Here is a 23834-nt window from a genome sequence, read left to right on the forward strand (position 1 = left end):
AATGTCAAAATTGCGAGTTGTAAACTTAGAATTCCAAACAAAAAAACATCAAAATTTTGAGATGTAAACTTAGAATTCTGAACAAAAAAAATGTCAAGATTAAGAGATTTAAGCTTAGAATTCTGAACAAAAAAACATCAAAATTTTGAGATGTAAACTTAGAATTCTGAACAGAAATGTCAAAATTGCGAGTTGTAAACTTAGAATTCCGAACAAAAATGTCAAAATTGCGAGTTGTAAACTTAGAATTCCCGAACAAAAATTAAAATTTACGAGATGTAAACTTAGAATTCCGAACAAAAAAAATGTCAAGATTAAGAGATTTAAGCTTAGAATTCTGAACAAAAAAACATCAAAATTGCGAGTTGTAAACTTAGAATTCCGAACAAAAAAAAAAAACGTCAGAATTGCAAGATTTTTTTTTTTGTCTTTTTTTGTTTGGAAATCCAAGTTTACATCGTCTTCATCTCGCAATTTTGTATTTTTTTTTTTTTTTCTGAATTCCAAGAAAAAAAAGTCAGAATTGCAAGATATAAACTTGGAATTCCAAGTCCAAGCATTCTATAATAGTTCTATCATTCTATAATCATTTACACAATCTCATGTTGTTTAAACCCTGATTTTTGTGGACCAATTAAATTTTTATTTTTTTATACTGTGGTGGAAACAATCTTCCAAACAACTCCCATATTTAGAAAACACTTTTAAACATATTACTGGACTCGCAGACAAGGTTTTCAATACTGTGCTTCCCTGCAAATACTCTGTTTAAGCAGAAGGAAGTATGTAATGCTTACAGCACAAATATTAAAACAAGTACAAACAGTCCTGATGAAGCCCCGTGGTTGAGACCAAACACAAGAGATACGCAGGCAAAGTAATCAGTTTCCTCTTTAGAGACATAAACAGAACAATTCACTCACAGTGTCAAACGCCGGGTCTTCAGAACAGTAAGACGGACTAACAAAACACTCTTCCATTTTCCCCGACAGCACCTTCATTAACTTGGTTTTCTCATTGATGTCCCTTCTTTAACTCGGCTCCTTTGGATCACGATGGGGATTTTTAGGGAGTAACCGTACCGGACAGAGAAACACAAGCCACTCAGAGAGCCATCAATAAATGATGGCCGTGCCGCCGTGCAGCCAACACTAGTGAGGGAGCGCAGGCTGCAGAATTCATGAAGTGCACTAAGCAGAGCAAGTGTTCAAATACCGTGGATTATTAATGCTTTAAAGTTGGCGTCTTTTTCAGCTGTATATACTGCTCAAAAGATTGGGGTCAATAAGACTTTTATTTTGGAAAGAAATAAATTGCTGTTTTTTAAAAAAAATAAAAATTAAAAAAAAAAAACAGTGAAGACATTTAAAATGTTTCAAAAGATTCTATTTCAAATAAATGCTGAACTTTCTATTCATCAAAGAATCATGAAAAATAAAATGTATGATGGTTTCCACAAAAATATGAACTGTTTTCAACATTGATAATAATCATAAATGTTTCTTGAGCAGCAAATCATCATATTAGAATGATTTCTGAAGGATCATGTGACACTGAAGATTGACAAGGATATCTGAATTATTTTCCAGCTGCATTCATATGTTAACAGTAATCTGATCTTTTGGTTTGTGTCCATCATGTGGCAAATAAAAAAAGGAAATAATTAAATAAGTAATTTAATTCATTTGATTATCCAAAACATAGTTCATAGGTTATTCAATATATGAAAGTATTGTTATTGTTATCTAAAACTATGAAAAATGGATTTTTGGTAATGGAAATAAAGCTGAAATAAAATTATAAATATTAGATGAATTTTTTTTTTTTACTTGAACGTTTGTGAAATTGCTGTAGAAATTGCTGTAGAAATCATTTTATTTATAAGTTTAAAAATGACTAAAAAATAAAATTCAAAATTCAAACTAAAATATTAAAAAGCACCTGACAAAGTTAGTAAAATGTATTAATAAATATATATATGTATTAAGAAATATAAAACTAAATAAATACAATAAACTTAAATATATTTGTGACAATGGTGTAGAAATATTGTATAGGAAATTTAATTTTCTTATTTTATTTATAAATTTCAGTACTAAAATTGCTAAAAAAATAAATAAAAATGAAATAAAAATGAAACCTAAAATATTAAAAAGCACCTAACAAAATTACTAAAATATATTAATAAATACTATAATAAACTTAAATTAATATGTTTGTGACGATGCTGTAGAAATATTTTTATTTTATTATTTTATTTACAAATTTAAGTTGTAAAATGACTAAAAATAAAACTGAAATAAAAGGTAAAATTGAAGCTAAATTATTAAAACGTACAAGTAAATATTATTGAATGTAAAATCTATAAATAAATACTATAATAGTAAATACTAATATATACGATGATCTTAATAGTCACTGATATTTAATTTCCGGCCAGCCTTATTTCCAAGCTGAAGAGCCCATTTCAGATCAATTTCACAATCCAACGTCTTGTTCAAGCTTAATGATAACGACAGAGGAAAGTTATTAATTTGCGATTTGTCAGTAGAATTGAACGCACTGAAATGACGTGCCGCGCCGTAACATGCAAATGAAGCTGTTAAACTGGGATCTGTTGCCATGGCAGCTGTGTGGAGACGGTGAGAGAGCGAATGACAATCAAACTAATATCTTCAACTAATCAGTAGCCTGACATCTATACTGGAATATCAGTTAGTGCGACTCCCACAGGAAAACTGTCCAGAGAAAAACACGGATCTGCTCCTGCAAACTAAAGCTTAACAAGCTGCTCAGCACTAAAACTACTGACAAAAAACGAATATCTTCAGAAATATATCTTTGTAAGGGTAACACTAACAGTAAGGTCTCGCTGTTAACATGGGTATTTCACAGTATTTACTCAAAATCCCTCACTACATCAAATGACAAATCTCCCCCTTCACACTGAAGCCATTATTACACACAAGATACAACAACCGCTTTCCCCCTGACAATACTGCCATAATACAGACGATAAATGTTTAACATCTTTGACTGCGTCTCGCTGTAATTACTCAATCTTTTTTGTTTGGCCAGTGAAGGACACACAGCAGTAACATTCCAGCACATGAACCCGATCGCTCATGTATGCGCCGCATCAATAATTCAGTCTGGAGAGCAGAGCTCATCATGTTCCCTCACAGCGTTTCCATTCCTAACATCCCGCCCTTCTTCATCTCAACGGACATTATTTCACTGGAAATGTGAGGAAAAAACTTTGTTGCATCAATTTCCTTGTGGCACAGAAAGTTAGAAATAAATAACTAACACTTATTGGTTGTACTTTAAAACCTAGTGAGCAACCTACATAGGCAGCTACCTTATAAGGGAGCATCTTACTTGAAATTGAGCCTATGGATACGCGAATGTTTGGAACACTGTACAGAAATTCTCAAAATAAGCAGAAACGCACACAAACTCACGGCTCTTCATCGCAACCCGCCAAAATAAAAGTTCAGAAAACTATCAGCAGATACACACACAAACTCACTGCTCTTCACCGCAACCCGCCAAAATAAAAGTTCAGAAAACTATCTGCAGATACACACACAAACTCACGGCTCTTCACCGCAACCCGCCAAAATAAAAGTTCAGAAAACTATCAGCAGATACACACACAAACTCACTGCTCTTCACCGCAACCCGCCAAAATAAAAGTTCAGAAAACTATCTGCAGATACACACACAAACTCACGGCTCTTCACCGCAACCCGCCAAAATAAAAGTTCAGAAAACTATCAGCAGATACACACACAAACTCACGGATCTTCACCACAACCCACCAAAATAAAAGTTTAGAAAACTATCTGCAGATACACACAAACTCACGGCTCTTCACCGCAACCCGCCAAAATAAAAGTTCAGAAAACTATCTGCAGATACACACACAAACTCACTGCTCTTCACCGCAACCCGCCAAAATAGAAGTTCAGAAAACTATCTGCAGATACACACACAAACTCACGGCTCTTCACCGCAACCCGCCAAAATAAAAGTTCAGAAAACTATCAGCAGATACACACACAAACTCACGGATCTTCACCACAACCCACCAAAATAAAAGTTTAGAAAACTATCTGCAGATACACACAAACTCACGGCTCTTCACCGCAACCCGCCAAAATAAAAGTTCAGAAAACTATCTGCAGATACACACAAACTCACGGCTCTTCACCGCAACCCGCCAAAATAGAAGTTCAGAAAACTATCTGCAGATACACACACAAACTCAAAGCTCTTCACCGCAACCCGCCAAAATAAAAGTTCAGAAAACTATCTGCAGATACACACAAACTCACGGCTCTTCACCGCAACCCGCCAAAATAAAAGTTCAGAAAACTATCTGCAGATACACACAAACTCACGGCTCTTCACCGCAACCCGCCAAAATAAAAGTTCAGAAAACTATCAGCAGATACACACACAAACTCACGGATCTTCACCACAACCCACCAAAATAAAAGTTTAGAAAACTATCTGCAGATACACACAAACTCACGGCTCTTCACCGCAACCCGCCAAAATAAAAGTTCAGAAAACTATCTGCAGATACACACAAACTCACGGCTCTTCACCGCAACCCGCCAAAATAAAAGTTCAGAAAAATATCTGCAAATACACACACAAACTCACGGCTCTTCACCGCAACCCGCCAAAATAAAAGTTCAGAAAACTATCTGCAGATACACACACAAACTCACTGCTCTTCACCGCAACCCGCCAAAATAAAAGTTCAGAAAACTATCTGCAGATACACACACAAACTCACGGCTCTTCACCGCAACCCGCCAAAATAAAAGTTCAGAAAACTATCTGCAGATACACACACAAACTCACTGCTCTTCACCGCAACCCGCCAAAATAAAAGTTCAGAAAAATATCTGCAAATACACACACTAACTCACGGCTCTTCACCGCAACCCACCAAAATAAAAGTTCAGAAAACTATCTGCAGATACACACACAAACTCACGGCTCTTCACCGCAACCCGCCAAAATAAAAGTTCAGAAAACTATCTGCAGATACACACACAAACTCACTGCTCTTCACCGCAACCCGCCAAAATAAAAGTTCAGAAAACTATCTGCAGATACACACACAAACTCACGGCTCTTCACCGCAACCCGCCAAAATAAAAGTTCAGAAAACTATCTGCAGATACACACACAAACTCACGGCTCTTCACCGCAACCCGCCAAAATAAAAGTTCAGAGACTATCTGCAGATACACACACAAACTCACTGCTCTTCACCGCAACCCGCCAAAATAAAAGTTCAGAAAACTATCAGCAGATACACACACAAACTCACGGCTCTTCACCGCAACCCGCCAAAATAAAAGTTCAGAAAACTATCTGCAAATACACACACAAACTCACGGCTCTTCACCGCAACCCGCCAAAATAAAAGTTCAGAAAACTATCTGCAGATACACACACAAACTCACGGCTCTTCACCGCAACCCGCCAAAATAAAAGTTCAGAAAACTATCTGCAGATACACACACAAACTCACTGCTCTTCACCGCAACCCGCCAAAATAAAAGTTCAGAAAACTATCAGCAGATACACACACAAACTCACGGCTCTTCACCGCAACCCGCCAAAATAAAAGTTCAGAAAACTATGTTCAGAAAACTCACGGCTCTTCACCGCAACCCGCCAAAATAAAAGTTCAGAAAACTATCAGCAGATACACACACAAACTCACTGCTCTTCACCGCAACCCGCCAAAATAAAAGTTCAGAAAACTATCTGCAGATACACACACAAAGTCACGGTCCTTAACCGCAACCCGCCAAAATAAAAGTTCAGAAAACTATCTGCAGATACACACACAAACTCACGGCTCTTCACCGCAACCCGCCAAAATAAAAGTTCAGAAAACTATGTTCAGAAAACTCACGGCTCTTCACCGCAACCCACCAAAATAAAAGTTCAGAAAACTATCTGCAGATACACACACAAACTCACAGATCTTCACCGCAACCCGCCAAAATAAAAGTTCAGTTTCACCTGACGAAACTGGAACAGAAATATTTAACTATAGTACAATAGAAGGTACCTCTCAAAGTAATAATAATAATAATAATAATTATTATTAAAATGATTTACACCCTTTTTTTTTTTACAAATTTAACTGAAATAATAAACAGTAAACCACTATTATGCAGCACTTCGTTTGACAAACAATAAAAAGAATTGTTACATTTTCATTTGATTACATTTTAAAAGATTAAACTTTTTGCATTCATTTGATTATTTGTATTCAGTCATAAAACACAAAATAATATAAAACAGAATTTTTTAAAAAGATATTACATTTTAGATGGCATTTTTATGAATTCAACAGAAATTGTTTTTGATTATTTATATTTAATTAAACCATTAAAACAGAATCCAGAAAAATTACTGTACTGACAGTACATTAGTGTAATGGTAGAAATCGCTGTCAGCCAGTAGACAATATTTATACTGCATTTTTAAAATGCGACAAGAAAGCTAGAGTCTATTTAAAAGAGGCACTTACAGTACAGACAGCTTTGTTTTATATAATGACAGCAATTTAGTTGTCGAATCTTGTGACCCAATAATAGAAAAATCCTGCACTTTCATTCCTTCTAAATTGAAGATGATGGCTTATAGTAACTCTTTCAGCAAACCAATGCAAAGCAGTGGCAGATTACAACAAAGCCCTCGAATATGCCAGCATGCAGGCGAGATGATGTAACCGGTGGACAGATGGGAAAAAAATCTCAGCTCCATCTCAGAGGAAGACAGAGACGCAGGAGAGACATGCTGAAGAGTCCAGGTCAGAATGTATGAGAATGGATGATTGGCTGGGGAAATGATTTTGTCTTGCTACTGCAAATGGGCTGTTGTCAGGTAATATGCAGCTCTGCTTCGAGAGCACTCAGACGCTTCGCAGTCATGTCTGGAGACTTGTGTGCTTTACTGTAGTGCTAATGATACTGAACCATCAGGGACAACGTTGCTGGAACGTGAACTTCAGCTTGGCTCATGGATGCTATAACTGCCAGCAAACAGCGTCTCTTTGCCCCGCCGTCAATCACTGTAGTTGTATCTGAGACTGGAAGTGTTTGGTTCGTGTTGCTCATGTTGAGAAGATGCTGTTTTCTGCTGCCAAAGCAAATCCACTTTCACGAGATTGATACGGTAAAACTGTTACTGTTCGTATCACTGTGAATCAAGAGCTGAGATTCAGATATGACAATGAGCTTTTGGTTTCTGACCAATCAGAGCAGAGCAGCTCTCAGAAAGGCGGGGTTTAGAGAGACCGAATCTATGATGGAAGCGTTTCAGACACTGAGAGAAAAGAGCTGATGCTGCAGTGGATATTATGAGAGAATTAAAGTGTTTTTTGAACTTAGATGAATGTGAACCTGTTTTAAAAGACTCTAAAGCAAAATTAACAACCTTTAAAATAGCATAATAGGGCACTTTAAATAAACACTGCAATACTGCACTGCTGAACACAGTAAAAAAAATGCTTCTCCAGTAAATGGATCTTGATTTAAGAACGTTCAGATATTTGTACTGGAAAACTAGACATAAGTACTAAGTAAGTGTGGCATCTTCCTTTAGATACGTGTAATCGACGCAGCGGAAGCGATGCTTTTCACACTGATATTGACAGTGATGTGATGCAGGCTGTCATTAAAGCGCTACAGAAACACACTGCTGTAAAACGCTCAGCTGCGAGCCGCAAGTGATTCCGCCCTGTTATTTGAGAGCTTCATCAGACCCAGATCGTCCAGCTGGGGAAACACCACCGCTCCGGTGCTTCCAGCTAATGACAGGCCACTGTAATAACACACAGCAGCTCATCAACGCCGCTAATGAGCATTTCACACGCAAATATTCCAGCAGAACTGATGCCCTGTGGCACATTGTGTCAAGAGCTGTTCACAACAATGCAAACAGGAAATACAAATGCCTTCCCATTATGTCTGAAATGCCATAATTACAATTTTCTGCCATTTACTCATCCTCATGTCGTTTAAAACCTGTATGATTTTTGTTCTTTCTTCTGCAGAAGACAAACACACACACACACACACACACACACACACACACACACACACACACACACACACACACACACAAAAGATATTTTGAAAAATGCCTACATACCTTTATAACTCAATTCTGACTTTATATCTCGCAATTCTGACTTTATATCTCGCAATTCTGACTTTATATCTCGCAATTCTGACTTTATAAGTCGCAATTCTGACTTTATATCTCGCAATTCTGACTTTATAACTCGCAATTCTGACTTTATAACTCGCAATTCTGACTTTATATCTCGCAATTCTGACTTTATATCTCGCAATTCTGATTTTATAAGTCGCAATTCTGACTTTATATCTCGCAATTCTGACTTTATAACTCGCAATTCTGACTTTATATCTCGCAATTCTGACTTTATATCTCGCAATTCTGACTTTATAACTCGCAATTCTGACTTTATATCTCGCAATTCTGACTTTATAAGTCGCAATTCTGACTTTATATCTCGCAATTCTGACTTTATAAGTCGCAATTCTGACTTTATATCTCGCAATTCTGACTTTATAACTCAATTCTGACTTTATATCTCGCAATTCTGACTTTATAACTCAATTCTGACTTTATATCACACAATTCTGACTTTATATCTCGCAATTCTGACTTTATATCTCGCAATTCTGACTTTATAACTCAATTCTGACTTTATATCACACAATTCTGACTTTATATCTCGCAATTCTGACTTTATATCTCGCAATTCTGACTTTATATCACACAATTCTGACTTTATATCTCGCAATTCTGACTTTATATCTCGCAATTCTGACTTTATAACTCGCAATTCTGACTTTATAACTCGCAATTCTGACTTTATATGTCGCAATTCTGACTTTATAACTCGCAATTCTGACTTTATATCTCGCAATTCTGACTTTATAACTCAATTCTGACTTTATATCTCACAATTTTGACTCTATAAATCGCAATTCTGACTTTATAACTCAATTCTGACTTTATAACTCGCAATTCTGACTTTATAACTCAATTCTGACTTTATATCACACAATTCTGACTTTATATCTCGCAATTCTGACTTTATATCTCGCAATTCTGACTTTATATCTCGCAATTCTGATTTTATATCACACAATTCTGACTTTATATCTCGCAATTCTGACTTTATATCACACAATTCTGACTTTATATCTCGCAATTCTGACTTTATAACTCAATTCTGACTTTATATCTCGCAATTCTGACTTTATATCTCGCAATTCTGACTTTATAACTCGCAATTCTGACTTTATATCTCGCAATTCTGACTTTATAACTCGCAATTCTGACTTTATAACTCGCAATTCTGACTTTATATCTCGCAATTCTGACTTTATATCTCGCAATTCTGACTTTATATCTCGCAATTCTGACTTTATAACTCGCAATTCAGACTTTATATCTCACAATTCTGACTTTATATCTCGCAATTCTGACTTTATAACACGCAATTCTGACTTTATATCTCGCAATTTTGACTACAAGTCGCAATTCTGACTTTATAAGTCGCAATTCTGACTTTATAAGTCGCAATTCTGACTTTATATCTCGCAATTCTGACTTTATATCTCGCAATTCTGACTTTATAACACAATTCTGACTTTATATCTCGCAATTCTGACTTTATAACTCAATTCTGACTTTATATCACACAATTCTGACTTTATAACACGCAATTCTGACTTTATATCTCGCAATTTTGACTATAAGTCGCAATTCTGACTTTATAAGTCGCAATTCTGACTTTATATCTCGCAATTCTGACTTTATATCTCGCAATTCTGACTTTATAACTCAATTCTGACTTTATATCTCGCAATTCTGACTTTATAACTCAATTCTGACTTTATATCACACAATTCTGACTTTATATCTCGCAATTCTGACTTTATATCTCGCAATTCTGACTTTATATCACACAATTCTGACTTTATATCTCGCAATTCTGACTTTATATCTCGCAATTCTGACTTTGTAACTCGCAATTCTGACTTTATAACTCGCAATTCTGACTTTATAACTCGCAATTCTGACTTTATATGTCGCAATTCTGACTTTATAACTCGCAATTCTGACTTTATATCTCGCAATTCTGACTTTATAACTCAATTCTGACTTTATATCTCACAATTTTGACTCTATAAATCGCAATTCTGACTTTATAACTCAATTCTGACTTTATAACTCGCAATTCTGACTTTATAACTCAATTCTGACTTTATATCACACAATTCTGACTTTATATCTCGCAATTCTGACTTTATATCTCGCAATTCTGACTTTATATCTCGCAATTCTGATTTTATATCACACAATTCTGACTTTATATCTCGCAATTCTGACTTTATATCACACAATTCTGACTTTATATCTCGCAATTCTGACTTTATAACTCAATTCTGACTTTATATCTCGCAATTCTGACTTTATATCTCGCAATTCTGACTTTATAACTCGCAATTCTGACTTTATATCTCGCAATTCTGACTTTATAACTCGCAATTCTGACTTTATAACTCGCAATTCTGACTTTATATCTCGCAATTCTGACTTTATATCTCGCAATTCTGACTATATCTCGCAATTCTGACTTTATAACTCGCAATTCAGACTTTATATCTCACAATTCTGACTTTATATCTCGCAATTCTGACTTTATAACACGCAATTCTGACTTTATATCTCGCAATTTTGACTACAAGTCGCAATTCTGACTTTATAAGTCGCAATTCTGACTTTATAAGTCGCAATTCTGACTTTATATCTCGCAATTCTGACTTTATATCTCGCAATTCTGACTTTATATCTCGCAATTCTGACTTTATAACACAATTCTGACTTTATATCTCGCAATTCTGACTTTATAACTCAATTCTGACTTTATATCACACAATTCTGACTTTATATCTCGCAATTTTGACTATAAGTCGCAATTCTGACTTTATAAGTCGCAATTCTGACTTTATAAGTCGCAATTCTGACTTTATATCTCGCAATTCTGACTTTATATCTCGCAATTCTGACTTTATAACTCAATTCTGACTTTATAACTCAATTCTGACTTTATATCACACAATTCTGACTTTATATCTTGCAATTCTGACTTTATATCTCGCAATTCTGACTTTATAACACAATTCTGACTTTATATCTCTCAATTCTGACTTTATATCACACAATTCTGACTTTATATCACACAATTCTGACTTTATAACACAATTCTGACTTTATATCTCGCAATTCTGACTTTATAACTCAATTCTGACTTTATATCACACAATTCTGACTTTATAACACGCAATTCTGACTTTATATCTCGCAATTTTGACTATAAGTCGCAATTCTGACTTTATAAGTCGCAATTCTGACTTTATATCTCGCAATTCTGACTTTATATCTCGCAATTCTGACTTTATAACACAATTCTGACTTTATATCTCGCAATTCTGACTTTATAACTCAATTCTGACTTTATATCACACAATTCTGACTTTATATCTCGCAATTCTGACTTTATATCTCGCAATTCTGACTTTATATCACACAATTCTGACTTTATATCTCGCAATTCTGACTTTATAACTCAATTCTGACTTTATATCACACAATTCTGACTTTATATCTCGCAATTCTGACTTTATATCTCGCAATTCTGACTTTATATCACACAATTCTGACTTTATATCTCGCAATTCTGACTTTATATCACACAATTCTGACTTTATATCTCGCAATTCTGACTTTATAACTCAATTCTGACTTTATATCACACAATTCTGACTTTATATCTCGCAATTCTGACTTTATATCACACAATTCTGACTTTATATCTCGCAATTCTGACTTTATATCTCGCAATTCTGACTTTATATCTCGCAATTCTGACTTTATATCTCAATTCTGACTTTATAACTCACAATTCTGACTTTATATCTCACAATTTTGACTTTATAACTCGCAATTCTGACTTTATAACTCAATTCTGACTTTATATCACACAATTCTGACTTTATATCTCGCAATTCTGACTTTATATCTCGCAATTCTGACTTTATATCTCGCAATTTTGACTATAAGTCGCAATTCTGACTTTATAAGTCGCAATTCTGACTTTATATCTCGCAATTCTGACTTTATATCTCGCAATTCTGACTTTATAACTCAATTCTGACTTTATATCTCGCAATTCTGACTTTATAACTCAATTCTGACTTTATATCACACAATTCTGACTTTATATCTCGCAATTCTGACTTTATATCTCGCAATTCTGACTTTATATCACACAATTCTGACTTTATATCTCGCAATTCTGACTTTATATCTCGCAATTCTGACTTTGTAACTCGCAATTCTGACTTTATAACTCGCAATTCTGACTTTATAACTCGCAATTCTGACTTTATATGTCGCAATTCTGACTTTATAACTCGCAATTCTGACTTTATATCTCGCAATTCTGACTTTATAACTCAATTCTGACTTTATATCTCACAATTTTGACTCTATAAATCGCAATTCTGACTTTATAACTCAATTCTGACTTTATAACTCGCAATTCTGACTTTATAACTCAATTCTGACTTTATATCACACAATTCTGACTTTATATCTCGCAATTCTGACTTTATATCTCGCAATTCTGACTTTATATCTCACAATTCTGATTTTATATCACACAATTCTGACTTTATATCTCGCAATTCTGACTTTATATCACACAATTCTGACTTTATATCTCGCAATTCTGACTTTATAACTCAATTCTGACTTTATATCTCGCAATTCTGACTTTATATCTCGCAATTCTGACTTTATAACTCGCAATTCTGACTTTATATCTCGCAATTCTGACTTTATAACTCGCAATTCTGACTTTATAACTCGCAATTCTGACTTTATATCTCGCAATTCTGACTTTATATCTCGCAATTCTGACTTTATATCTCGCAATTCTGACTTTATAACTCGCAATTCAGACTTTATATCTCACAATTCTGACTTTATATCTCGCAATTCTGACTTTATAACACGCAATTCTGACTTTATATCTCGCAATTTTGACTACAAGTCGCAATTCTGACTTTATAAGTCGCAATTCTGACTTTATAAGTCGCAATTCTGACTTTATATCTCGCAATTCTGACTTTATATCTCGCAATTCTGACTTTATATCTCGCAATTCTGACTTTATAACACAATTCTGACTTTATATCTCGCAATTCTGACTTTATAACTCAATTCTGACTTTATATCACACAATTCTGACTTTATAACACGCAATTCTGACTTTATATCTCGCAATTTTGACTATAAGTCGCAATTCTGACTTTATAAGTCGCAATTCTGACTTTATATCTCGCAATTCTGACTTTATATCTCGCAATTCTGACTTTATAACTCAATTCTGACTTTATAACTCAATTCTGACTTTATATCACACAATTCTGACTTTATATCTTGCAATTCTGACTTTATATCTCGCAATTCTGACTTTATAACACAATTCTGACTTTATATCTCTCAATTCTGACTTTATATCACACAATTCTGACTTTATATCACACAATTCTGACTTTATAACACAATTCTGACTTTATATCTCGCAATTCTGACTTTATAACTCAATTCTGACTTTATATCACACAATTCTGACTTTATAACACGCAATTCTGACTTTATATCTCGCAATTTTGACTATAAGTCGCAATTCTGACTTTATAAGTCGCAATTCTGACTTTATATCTCGCAATTCTGACTTTATATCTCGCAATTCTGACTTTATAACACAATTCTGACTTTATATCTCGCAATTCTGACTTTATAACTCAATTCTGACTTTATATCACACAATTCTGACTTTATATCTCGCAATTCTGACTTTATATCTCGCAATTCTGACTTTATATCACACAATTCTGACTTTATATCTCGCAATTCTGACTTTATATCACACAATTCTGACTTTATATCTCGCAATTCTGACTTTATAACTCAATTCTGACTTTATATCACACAATTCTGACTTTATATCTCGCAATTCTGACTTTATATCACACAATTCTGACTTTATATCTCGCAATTCTGACTTTATATCTCGCAATTCTGACTTTATATCTTGCAATTCTGACTTTATATCTCAATTCTGACTTTATAACTCACAATTCTGACTTTATATCTCACAATTTTGACTTTATAACTCGCAATTCTGACTTTATAACTCAATTCTGACTTTATATCACACAATTCTGACTTTATATCTCGCAATTCTGACTTTATATCTCGCAATTCTGACTTTATATCTCGCAATTCTGACTTTATATCACACAATTCTGACTTTATATCTCGCAATTCTGACTTTATATCTCAATTCTGACTTTATAACTCACAATTCTGACTTTATATCTCACAATTTTGACTTTATAACTCGCAATTCTGACTTTATAACTCAATTCTGACTTTATAACTCGCAATTCTGACTTTATAACTCGCAATTCTGACTTTATAACTCGCAATTCTGACTTTATAATATTTCACAATTTGACTGTATTTTGATCAAATAAATACAGCTTTTCTGAGGCTCTTTCTTTCTTACTGACTCCAAACATTTGAACATTTGTAGTGTATGTCAAAGAATCATAATGCAACACAACTTGCAATGCTTTGGCCAAGAATTTGCATCTGTTTTGTGTACTTCCAATGTTTCTGGCGTTGTATTAGGGAATATTTAATATCTGAACACTTCTAACAAAAGTTCGTGGCAGTTTGAGCTCATAAATATTCTGTACATGCATCACTCTCTGCCCGGCACATTCTGTACCTTCTGTGTGAATAATGAACGTGTATAAAGAGCAGGTCACATGGAAAAAACAACACGCAGCAGCAAACCATGCATGCTATAATAACTTAACGGCAGGCAAGAGTTTATTAAATATATGCTATATACTGACCAACAGACACGGTTTCAAATCCTGCATGACTAGCTCACACGTTAACTGATGTTTCCTAGATTTCAGCAGATGTTGCACAGCATTTGCATGGAAGAATCTCTTGAAACTTGTCAAGAATATGTTTAGGTCACCAAAATCAACAGAAAAAATACATAGTTATAATTTACATAAATGTATGCATTGCATTAATTATTTTCATGACACATTTTCTCATTATTGTCATGCATATGGGCATTTTCCCATCACTTTTGTGTAATTATCAATAATCTCTGTGTTGATTCTCTATTATTGTACTCTTTGGTCCTAGAAATAGGCTTCAGTTTTGTGCAAAAAGGCCAATTCTTATTTTATTTTTTATTTTAATTTCAGGGTAAAATGTGGTTCTGTGAGATTTTCATGCAGAATATTTGTACAGCGCTGTTTTATTACAGCAGTTGATGCACAAAAGCAAACAAAAGGATGATGCAATTGCTAATTTTCATTTGCACAAATCTCATGAAAGGAGAAAAAAGCATTTGCACTGATGAAACTGATAAATGTGATTATAATTGTAGTCATGATTGTAATTGTTAGAGGGCAGAGGAAAATAAAGCCCTTCGGATGGCATCTGCTGGGCATTAATATCTGCTGACTGAGGTCATCGCTGCCCCCGTCAGCCCTTCACTGTAACTGCAGCAGCGTTTCCTACAGCTCTCTAATCATCAGTCTTTAACAAAAGCTTCAACAACAAAGACATTTCAATGGGAAGCCAATAGTTCAGCCAGAAATTAAAGTTCTGTCTTTCTTCACTCATTCTCAGATCAGTCGACATACTGTTATTTGTACAGAACACAAGAAATCAGTTGATTACAGGGTCATTATAGTTAACTAAAACTAAAACTATAAAATAAATATTTTCATTTCTTGAAATGATGTTAACTGAATAAACTACTAAAAAATTTATTTTATTTTGACTAGTTGCCAAGCAAACATTTTAACTTTATGTACTAAAATAACTAAAACTAAAATAAAATGAATGAAAACTATATAGATATACACTACCAAGTTATGAAGATTAATATTTTATTCATCAAGGATTCATTAAACTGATCAAAAGTGACAGCAAAGACATTTATAATGTTACAAAGTTTATATTTCAAATAAATACTGAACTTATATTCATCAAAGAATCATGAAAAATAAAATATATGAGTTTCCACGAAAATATGAAGTGTTTTCAACATTGATAATAATCATAAATGTTTCTTGAGCATCAAATCATCAGAATGACTTCTGAAGGATCATGTGACACTGAAGACTGGAGTAATGATGCTGAAAATTCAGCTTTGATCACAGGAATAAATTACACTTTACTATATATTCACATAGAAAACAGCTGATTTACACTGGAATAATATTTCACAATTTTTACTGTATTTTTGATCAAATAAATGCAGCTTTTGTGAGCAGAAGAGACTCTTTCACAAACATTAAATATCATTTTGAGTCCAAACAAAGTATTAAAAAAAAAAAAACTACTAAAAACACATCAAAATTACTAACATTAAAATGAAAACTAAATCTAAGAATAAAAACTAATTCAAAATATTAATAAAATATATAATAGTATCTCAATTATACTAAAATAACACTGGTTCAGAGTGACGATCCTCTAAAAATGACTAAAAATGCCATGAAAGTACCATAATTAATTGTAGTCAACACAATATCTTTGGCAAGATTATCAGTGAATAATGACTAAAATATCAGCATACGAGTTTAGAAAAACATGAGGATGACAAAATTTTTATTTTTGGATAATTCTTTATATTTGAAAGTTGATAACCGATTTTTTTGGCCAATAAATCTAAATCCAAATTTTTTATATAATTTGAGAGCCTGATTACAAAAACAAAAGTCTCACCGTTAAAAGCCATGTCTCAAACACACAATTATAATGTTGCGCTGTACTTAACTGTATTTTCCTTTTTGAAGTGATTTCAATCATATTTCAAGCAATTCAAAACCATTATGATGAACAGTGTGCATCTGAAGTGTCTCAGCTGAAGAAAAAATCCATTATTTATCAGCTTTTATATATCGGCCAATAATGCATTTTCTTATTGGGCCGATAACGAAAACATTAAAAATGAACATAAATCGGCCGATACCGATATGCTGGACGATATATATCATGTGTCATATATCATTGAAAAGGTCTCAACTAGCAGAATACAACAAGCATATTTGTTTAAGTTAGAGACCAAACTATACCAAGTATTTGTATGAAAAAACGCTGCTGGTGCACGGGTAAACCGCACACGTGATGCTTCTACACCACATTTTTCTTTGTAACTTTGCGAAACATCAGTAAACCATAGTAGATCACATATATTTCGAGAGCCAGTGGTCTTGAACGAGCCCAAACACAACATAAGACAATGTGTAGATCACAGAGTGACATTGACATGCTGCTTCGCTTAAGCAATGGGACTTCCGGGATCCGATCGAGTCGCGATCATTTACTATCATCATTTGAAAGTGATTCATTTCCATTATTAAAAGGGGAACATGCAACACAAGATCCAGCATCAACACTGTTTTCGATGTGAAAGAGCATTTCTGACATCCATCTTCAGTTCTTGGTCAGGCTGTTTCTCCTCATGGAAACGGGCTTCACGTGTACTTTAATTATTTTAGGCACTATCTCATCTCTACTTTACAGAGAGTTCTCTCCAGCAGCGAAGACACAGAGAGACGCATGAATTAAAGATGATGCTTTCATAACTCTCCAAAGTGCTTCTTTTCATACACTGTCTTATAAATAAGATGGAGCGCTCTTTAACCTTCAGCCTGTCTTGCTAAAGTCCAAATATTCACAGTACACACGACCGAAGACCGGCTGAAGCTCTTACACTGTATTTTCCAATCAAGCATCTGCCCTTTAGTGATATTTGGTCAACTTAATTAATTTAGTTCATTATTTTAATTTAATCCCCCCCGAGTCTAATATTTTCCTTTTGCAAGAGCCATTGTTTGCAGGAGATTAAGAATGTAGCAGATTACAGTTTATAAAGAACACGCTAGAACGGCATGATTGCTTCAAAGAGATCACATGACAACTGACATACTGTTTAAATGGAAGCAGAAATCCTGTCATGATTCACTCTTACATGACATGATTCAGATTCAGAACACATGCACTAGACCGAAATTTCTCATTTTATGTTCCAAGGGAAAGAATAACATCATGTGTGTTTGGAATGAGTTTTCATTTGTGCAGATGCATTTGTTGCAGAATTTGAACATTCCATGAAACGTTTCAACATTAAATGTTTCTCATTCCAAGCATCACAAAACACCACTCCATTCCAACCTTCAGACTCATCCACAAGCTCACATCAGTCAACAACCGCTGATAACCCGTCCTCATTCAGAGCGTCCGAAGGCCCCGTTCGTCCCGTTGATTCTTTCATGCACAAAGCAAATGCAAAGCTGCTAGATGAAATAAAGAGCTCTTCTATACGTTTATAATCCTGATGATTATTTTGGAGAATAAACACTGGACGGAGGCGACGATGCCAGTGGGATCCAGGGGCCAATCCTTTAGGAGGATTAGCTGGGATAAAATCAAGAAAAATCAAACAAGCCAAATAGGTTATGGAGTTTAGACAGTCACAGGATGAAATGAGCTTAACCGCCCGGCTTATATGTTACGCCACAGTATGGATGGACACGAATCAAATCACAAGCGCCATTCTCCAGAGATCAACCTATATGGGTTTGATAATATATACAGTATAGGGTGGATATTATGATCATATAGAGTACAACAACAGGCCAAAAGATGTAGATGCTTAATTCATACAATTACATACATATCAGACACCTTGAACATTTCATTCATTAATTCAGTTTATTCACTATAGTTTAAAAAAATGACAAGATCTCAGAGTTAAAAAATAATCTTAATTATGTCAGATAACACTTAAGCAAATCATTGTCTGAATAATTTTTGGTTCCAAATGTTTATCAATTTTACTGGTAGTTCACTGTATGAAGAATATTTGGCTATAATATGTCACAGTTTACTTTATTTTGCTATCCTCACTTACAGAAATGAACTATAGTGTCCTGCACACACTAGTAAAATAATATCAAAAATATCTGAATTATTTTTGGTTTTACTATATATATATAAAGTGATTCCATATCTTGTAGCAGTGCATCAGTATATCAGTCTCCTCTTATGTCCACTTGCAGTTTGACATATTTTTTGTGTTATAGGAGCTTTTATTTTTATCACTTTATTATTTAGGTCTTCTTGTGCTTCATTAATATAGTTTGCCTGCTGTTGCTACAGCAACCTCCAAAATCTGCATGCTTAGACCACGGATAATGCACAAATTTCTGTTTAAAACACTGATTTTATTACAAAGTAGTCGAATTACTCTAAATTCAGTATTTTAAATCTACTACATACATGCATACTATATATATATTATATGCACATATAATATACACACATTATATATATATATATATATATATATATATATATATATATATATATATATATATATATATATATATACACACACACACACACACACACATATAGTTATGGCCATGGGTTATTGACAAGCCCATATCGCTCGACTCAGTTCTGTTCAGCTCCATCATTCAGTCTTACTCTCGAGTATTATTTTTAAGGGAAGCATAAGGGACGGATGATGCCTTTCCAGTGGCCATCAGGTCTGAATGAATGAGGAGAGATGCGACAGCTGCGTTATCAATTCCCGTGACATCACTGCTGCATGTTCTCGCACACACCGCGGAACGCGCACAGACACGCGCCTGACGCGGCGATCAAAACGCATTCAAGTCAATAACATGTTCTAAACATGGAGAAAGTGAATTCGCGTAATGACTGCGGCGGACACTCACCCTGCTAGTTTGGGCATCCTGACAAAGCTGAACACGTCCATGACATGGATCGCTTCCGAACTCACTTCGATTTCATCCTGCAGACGCCTCGGTGTGAATCGTTCAGAATTGAAGGCAGAGAGTCAGTGCAGATGATAACAGGTCTCGAGGATCTCCTGCATGGCTGCGCGTTTTGCATGGAAACACGATCCGCTTTTCCCTCAGATTACATCCTTCACAGCTCCAGCTGCCCTCGGCCAACTTTATTTAATTTCCCATCGCGGTGGAAACAGGACGCCGGAATTGGAGAGCAACGCGAGAGCGCGCGATAAAGCGAGAGATCGCATGGAGGGGAGGGAGAAACCGAGCAGTTCTCAACTGATGGACGCTCCATGTAATCTCAGATGTCCACATATAATGAATATTCTTGCGCGCGTGCAAAGGTCAGCGTCATCGTCAGCCACTAGCGCGAGACTGGAGAGGAATCGAGGAGCGCGTGGGTGTTCCGAGGAGGAGGAGGAGAGAGAGATAAACGGAGATGAAGGGAGTGGGAGGAGTGAAGCGAGGAGGAGAAAGTTGTTACAGGAGGTGGTTTGGAGATGATAAACACACACCTGTGAGCGCGCGTTCTGTATTAGCGCGTAAAGCGATACAGTGCGCCTTAACCAAAGGCAAGGGTTTGGGGCGGGGCTATTTGTGACCATTAGCAGGCGGGGAAACCTTTTTGAAAACAATAATGTGCGTTCAGCTTTGTCGGAATTATAAGATTCCACGTCCTTGTAAACTCGGAATTCTCCTAGATCTCTGACTTGAAGCAGCAGATTCAGATTCTCGATGGACCCGCGATGACGCTATTGTAAATCTAGCAACGTTTATATATGTATGTTTGTATGCAAACTGTATAATATCCAAGGTACATATTTCTAGTAATTGTGCAGTTAATTCTCATAATGTAGGAATATTTTCAAATTTGTCACTACCGAAACACAATAATAAATAATTTAATAAGAAGGGTCACATTAACCTATTAAGATTTTGTTTACATCTACCTTGTAAATATATATTTTTTGCTATTTAAAAAAAAAAAAGTTTTCACAGGTAAATCAATAATAATTACAAAATGAACAATATTTCAAGTGTGATTTATGAGATTTGTTGTATTTTGAATCCAATCTTTGTTTGTAAAAGTCATAAAGTTTATCAAACTGATTTCAAAGTGAAGGATTCATTAGTTTGAATCAAACACTATAATAACATCTGAGCTGATCATTCAATATACTTTATTTCTGACAAAACATTCCATGTTTCGGTAGTGACCGCATCACATGACACAATTTAACTCGCATACTAAAACACTAATGATTTGCACTAAAATTGTGTTTATTTCCCCCAAATAAATGATTATGTGCTTCTTTTGTCACTACCAGAACAATGATGTCACTACCGAAACTTCACCACATGTTTCGGTAGTGACAATTTCAGACACTTTTGAGCCGCTCAAAGATGATGATCAGCACATGGTTATCTAACACAGCTCTGAACAGTTTTACACACATGAACACTAAATTTAATGGAATAAAACCCAAAAAAGTTTGCTTAATTGCAGAAAAAGGTGTTTGTTAGTGACGTTCCTTAAAGCTCCACACAGATTTTCAGATTTCTGAACACATTTAACTCAGAATGATGATGATCTGCTGTGAAAGAGAGGCTGTGAGAGGAGGAACACAGGAATATTGCCTCAATGACTCAAACACACACTGTTCCTGTAGTGACGTGAACATGAGGGACACATTATTTTACATGTTTCATATTTAAAAGTAAAATATAAAATAAATATTTTTTTCAACTTTTTTCTCTTTTTTTTTTTTTTTTTTTTACAACAATGGAACAAATTGCAAAAATTATGTCAATATCATTTTCACAAGTTGAATGTAGGGGTCAGGGTTCAGGACGGACTCCTCCCAATTGAAAGTACCCAATAAATGATGATTTTATATATATTAATCTTACTGATATTTTAAATATTATTGTGGGATTCAACAGATAATAGAAGGATCTCAGTAAACATCTAAAATTTGAATACTTAAATGCTTCTTAAATGTGTTTTTTGCTTGTGGAACAGCAGTTTGCACTAGTTCTGTAGAATGGCCCAAAAATATATTATTTAAAAAAAATAAAATAATAATATACATTTACAACACTATACTTTAACAGTGACAGTAAATCAGTTTCTCTGTGTTTTTAATAAATGAGTCTATTTTTGGGAAAATGCTTGACTCTCTGTATTCACTAAACCCAACAGAAAGAGTTTTTGTTGCATTTAAAATGTGCATCTTATACTAAATCTTATTTTTTTTCTTGCATAATCGTATTCAGCAAACCATTAAACAAATTGGAAAGAGACTGTACTGAAGACCATGAAAAAGGTCGTCTTTCTCTCTGTGGAAACGCATGTCACTATGAGTCGCCCTGTGGAATATCAAACAGCTTCGTTAATAATCTAAATGTGAATCAAAGTTTTAGATGGAATAAAAATTGGGTCAGAAGTCACTGAGGAAACATTACATAATAACCCACAAAGCAACAGCTGAATATTAAAATTACAATGTGGGTTTGGCAAAGTATTCAAAGAATGCAAAGGGGGAAAGCTTTGTTTCCACTTGCAGAACTCATGAGTAAATAAGGTGTCTGACAAAATTATTTGGCAAAAAAATAATATAAACTACAGCTATGTGTTCATATTTCCTAATTTTCCAAAAATGATGTCGCACAATTTGTCATGTTTCATTGCCTCATCACAAATAAAGACTCCAAGCACAACTACACAATATGACTACAAAATCTTTAAAGGGGACCTATAATGCCTCTTTCACAAGATGTAATATGGTGTCTCCAGAATGTGTGTGTGAAGTTTCAGCTCAAAATCCCCCACAGATCATTTATTATAGCTTGTCAAATTTGCCCCTCTTTGGGTGTGAGCAAAAACACGCCGTTTTTGTGTGTGTCCCTTTAAATGCAAATGAGCTCCACTTTCCAGAAGAGGGCGGAGCTTTAACAGCTCAACAACAACAAAGCTGGAGAATCTCACGCAGCCAAAATGACGAAAGTGTTCAGCCTTACATTGTTCAAACCGGAGTCGACACTGATGGAGAGACTCAGGAAGAAGTTACAACTTTTAGACGTTTCTGAATGGTTAGTGGATAAATTGATGTAGTTGCTGTGGAGTTGATTCAACTCATCCACTAGCATGTGCCGTCATGTTCATCTTTTGTGTTGAATTGACCCTCGTTTGTGAAGCAGTCCGGCGTAAAATGACGGCATGACAACAACACTCTACTACAACAACTCTTCCTCTTCTCTAAAGCAGCCCAACATGGCCCCGCCCCCTTTGTTACATGTTCTCGGGGGCGGGGTTTATGTAAATTTTAGGGTTTGTGATGTCACTAACCGGGGAAGAAGCTCATTGTAGTCCTTAAAAAGTGATTTCTGTAAAAGAAAATATCTCCTTTGCATTGAACTTTGAGTGTCGTAACTTTGCAGATGTTGTTTATGCTCAAACAGCAACATTACACACTAACTAAAGTTAAAAAAGAGAAATCATAATCAACCAGCCCTTTAATGATATTTGAATGAAGGGTAGAATGAATGTAGAGTAGCATAATAACAACTTTCAACACACAAATGTATCTAATATGATAAACAGCGCTGCTTTACCCCACATACGCTTGACTGGAAGAAGCGGAAGCGCTCGTCTGCGGCATAATAAAAGCTCCCTGCTCTCGAGACGTGTGTCGCACTCGTCTCTCATTAGCAATCGCTCCAACACCATTACATACATAATACATTAGC

At 34.9% G+C, this 23834-nt stretch overlaps 1 protein-coding gene across 8 annotated transcripts in view; it reads right to left on the reverse strand.

The window, feature by feature from the left end:
* The window catches only part of frmpd4 (FERM and PDZ domain containing 4), a 73972-nt gene that overhangs the window by 45037 nt on the left and 5101 nt on the right, over positions 1-23834 (reverse strand). The window contains exon 1 of one of the 8 annotated variants that reach the window (XM_048194852.1): positions 20007-20974. The exons of 1 other annotated variant lie outside the window; for it this stretch is intronic. In XM_048194852.1, the coding sequence (XP_048050809.1) occupies positions 20007-20047 (41 nt within the window). In that variant the 5' untranslated portion in view covers positions 20048-20974. Of the gene's footprint in view, positions 1-923; positions 1218-3361; positions 3557-5878; positions 5889-6005; positions 6010-20006; positions 20975-23834 lie in introns of those variants that run through there. 6 more of the 8 variants (XM_048194859.1, XM_048194860.1, XM_048194853.1 and 3 more) reach the window with 6 other exon arrangements.

Source organism: Megalobrama amblycephala, linkage group LG6 (assembly GCF_018812025.1).
Source record: "Megalobrama amblycephala isolate DHTTF-2021 linkage group LG6, ASM1881202v1, whole genome shotgun sequence".
In the NCBI taxonomy this organism is placed as follows: Eukaryota; Metazoa; Chordata; class Actinopteri; order Cypriniformes; family Xenocyprididae; genus Megalobrama; species Megalobrama amblycephala.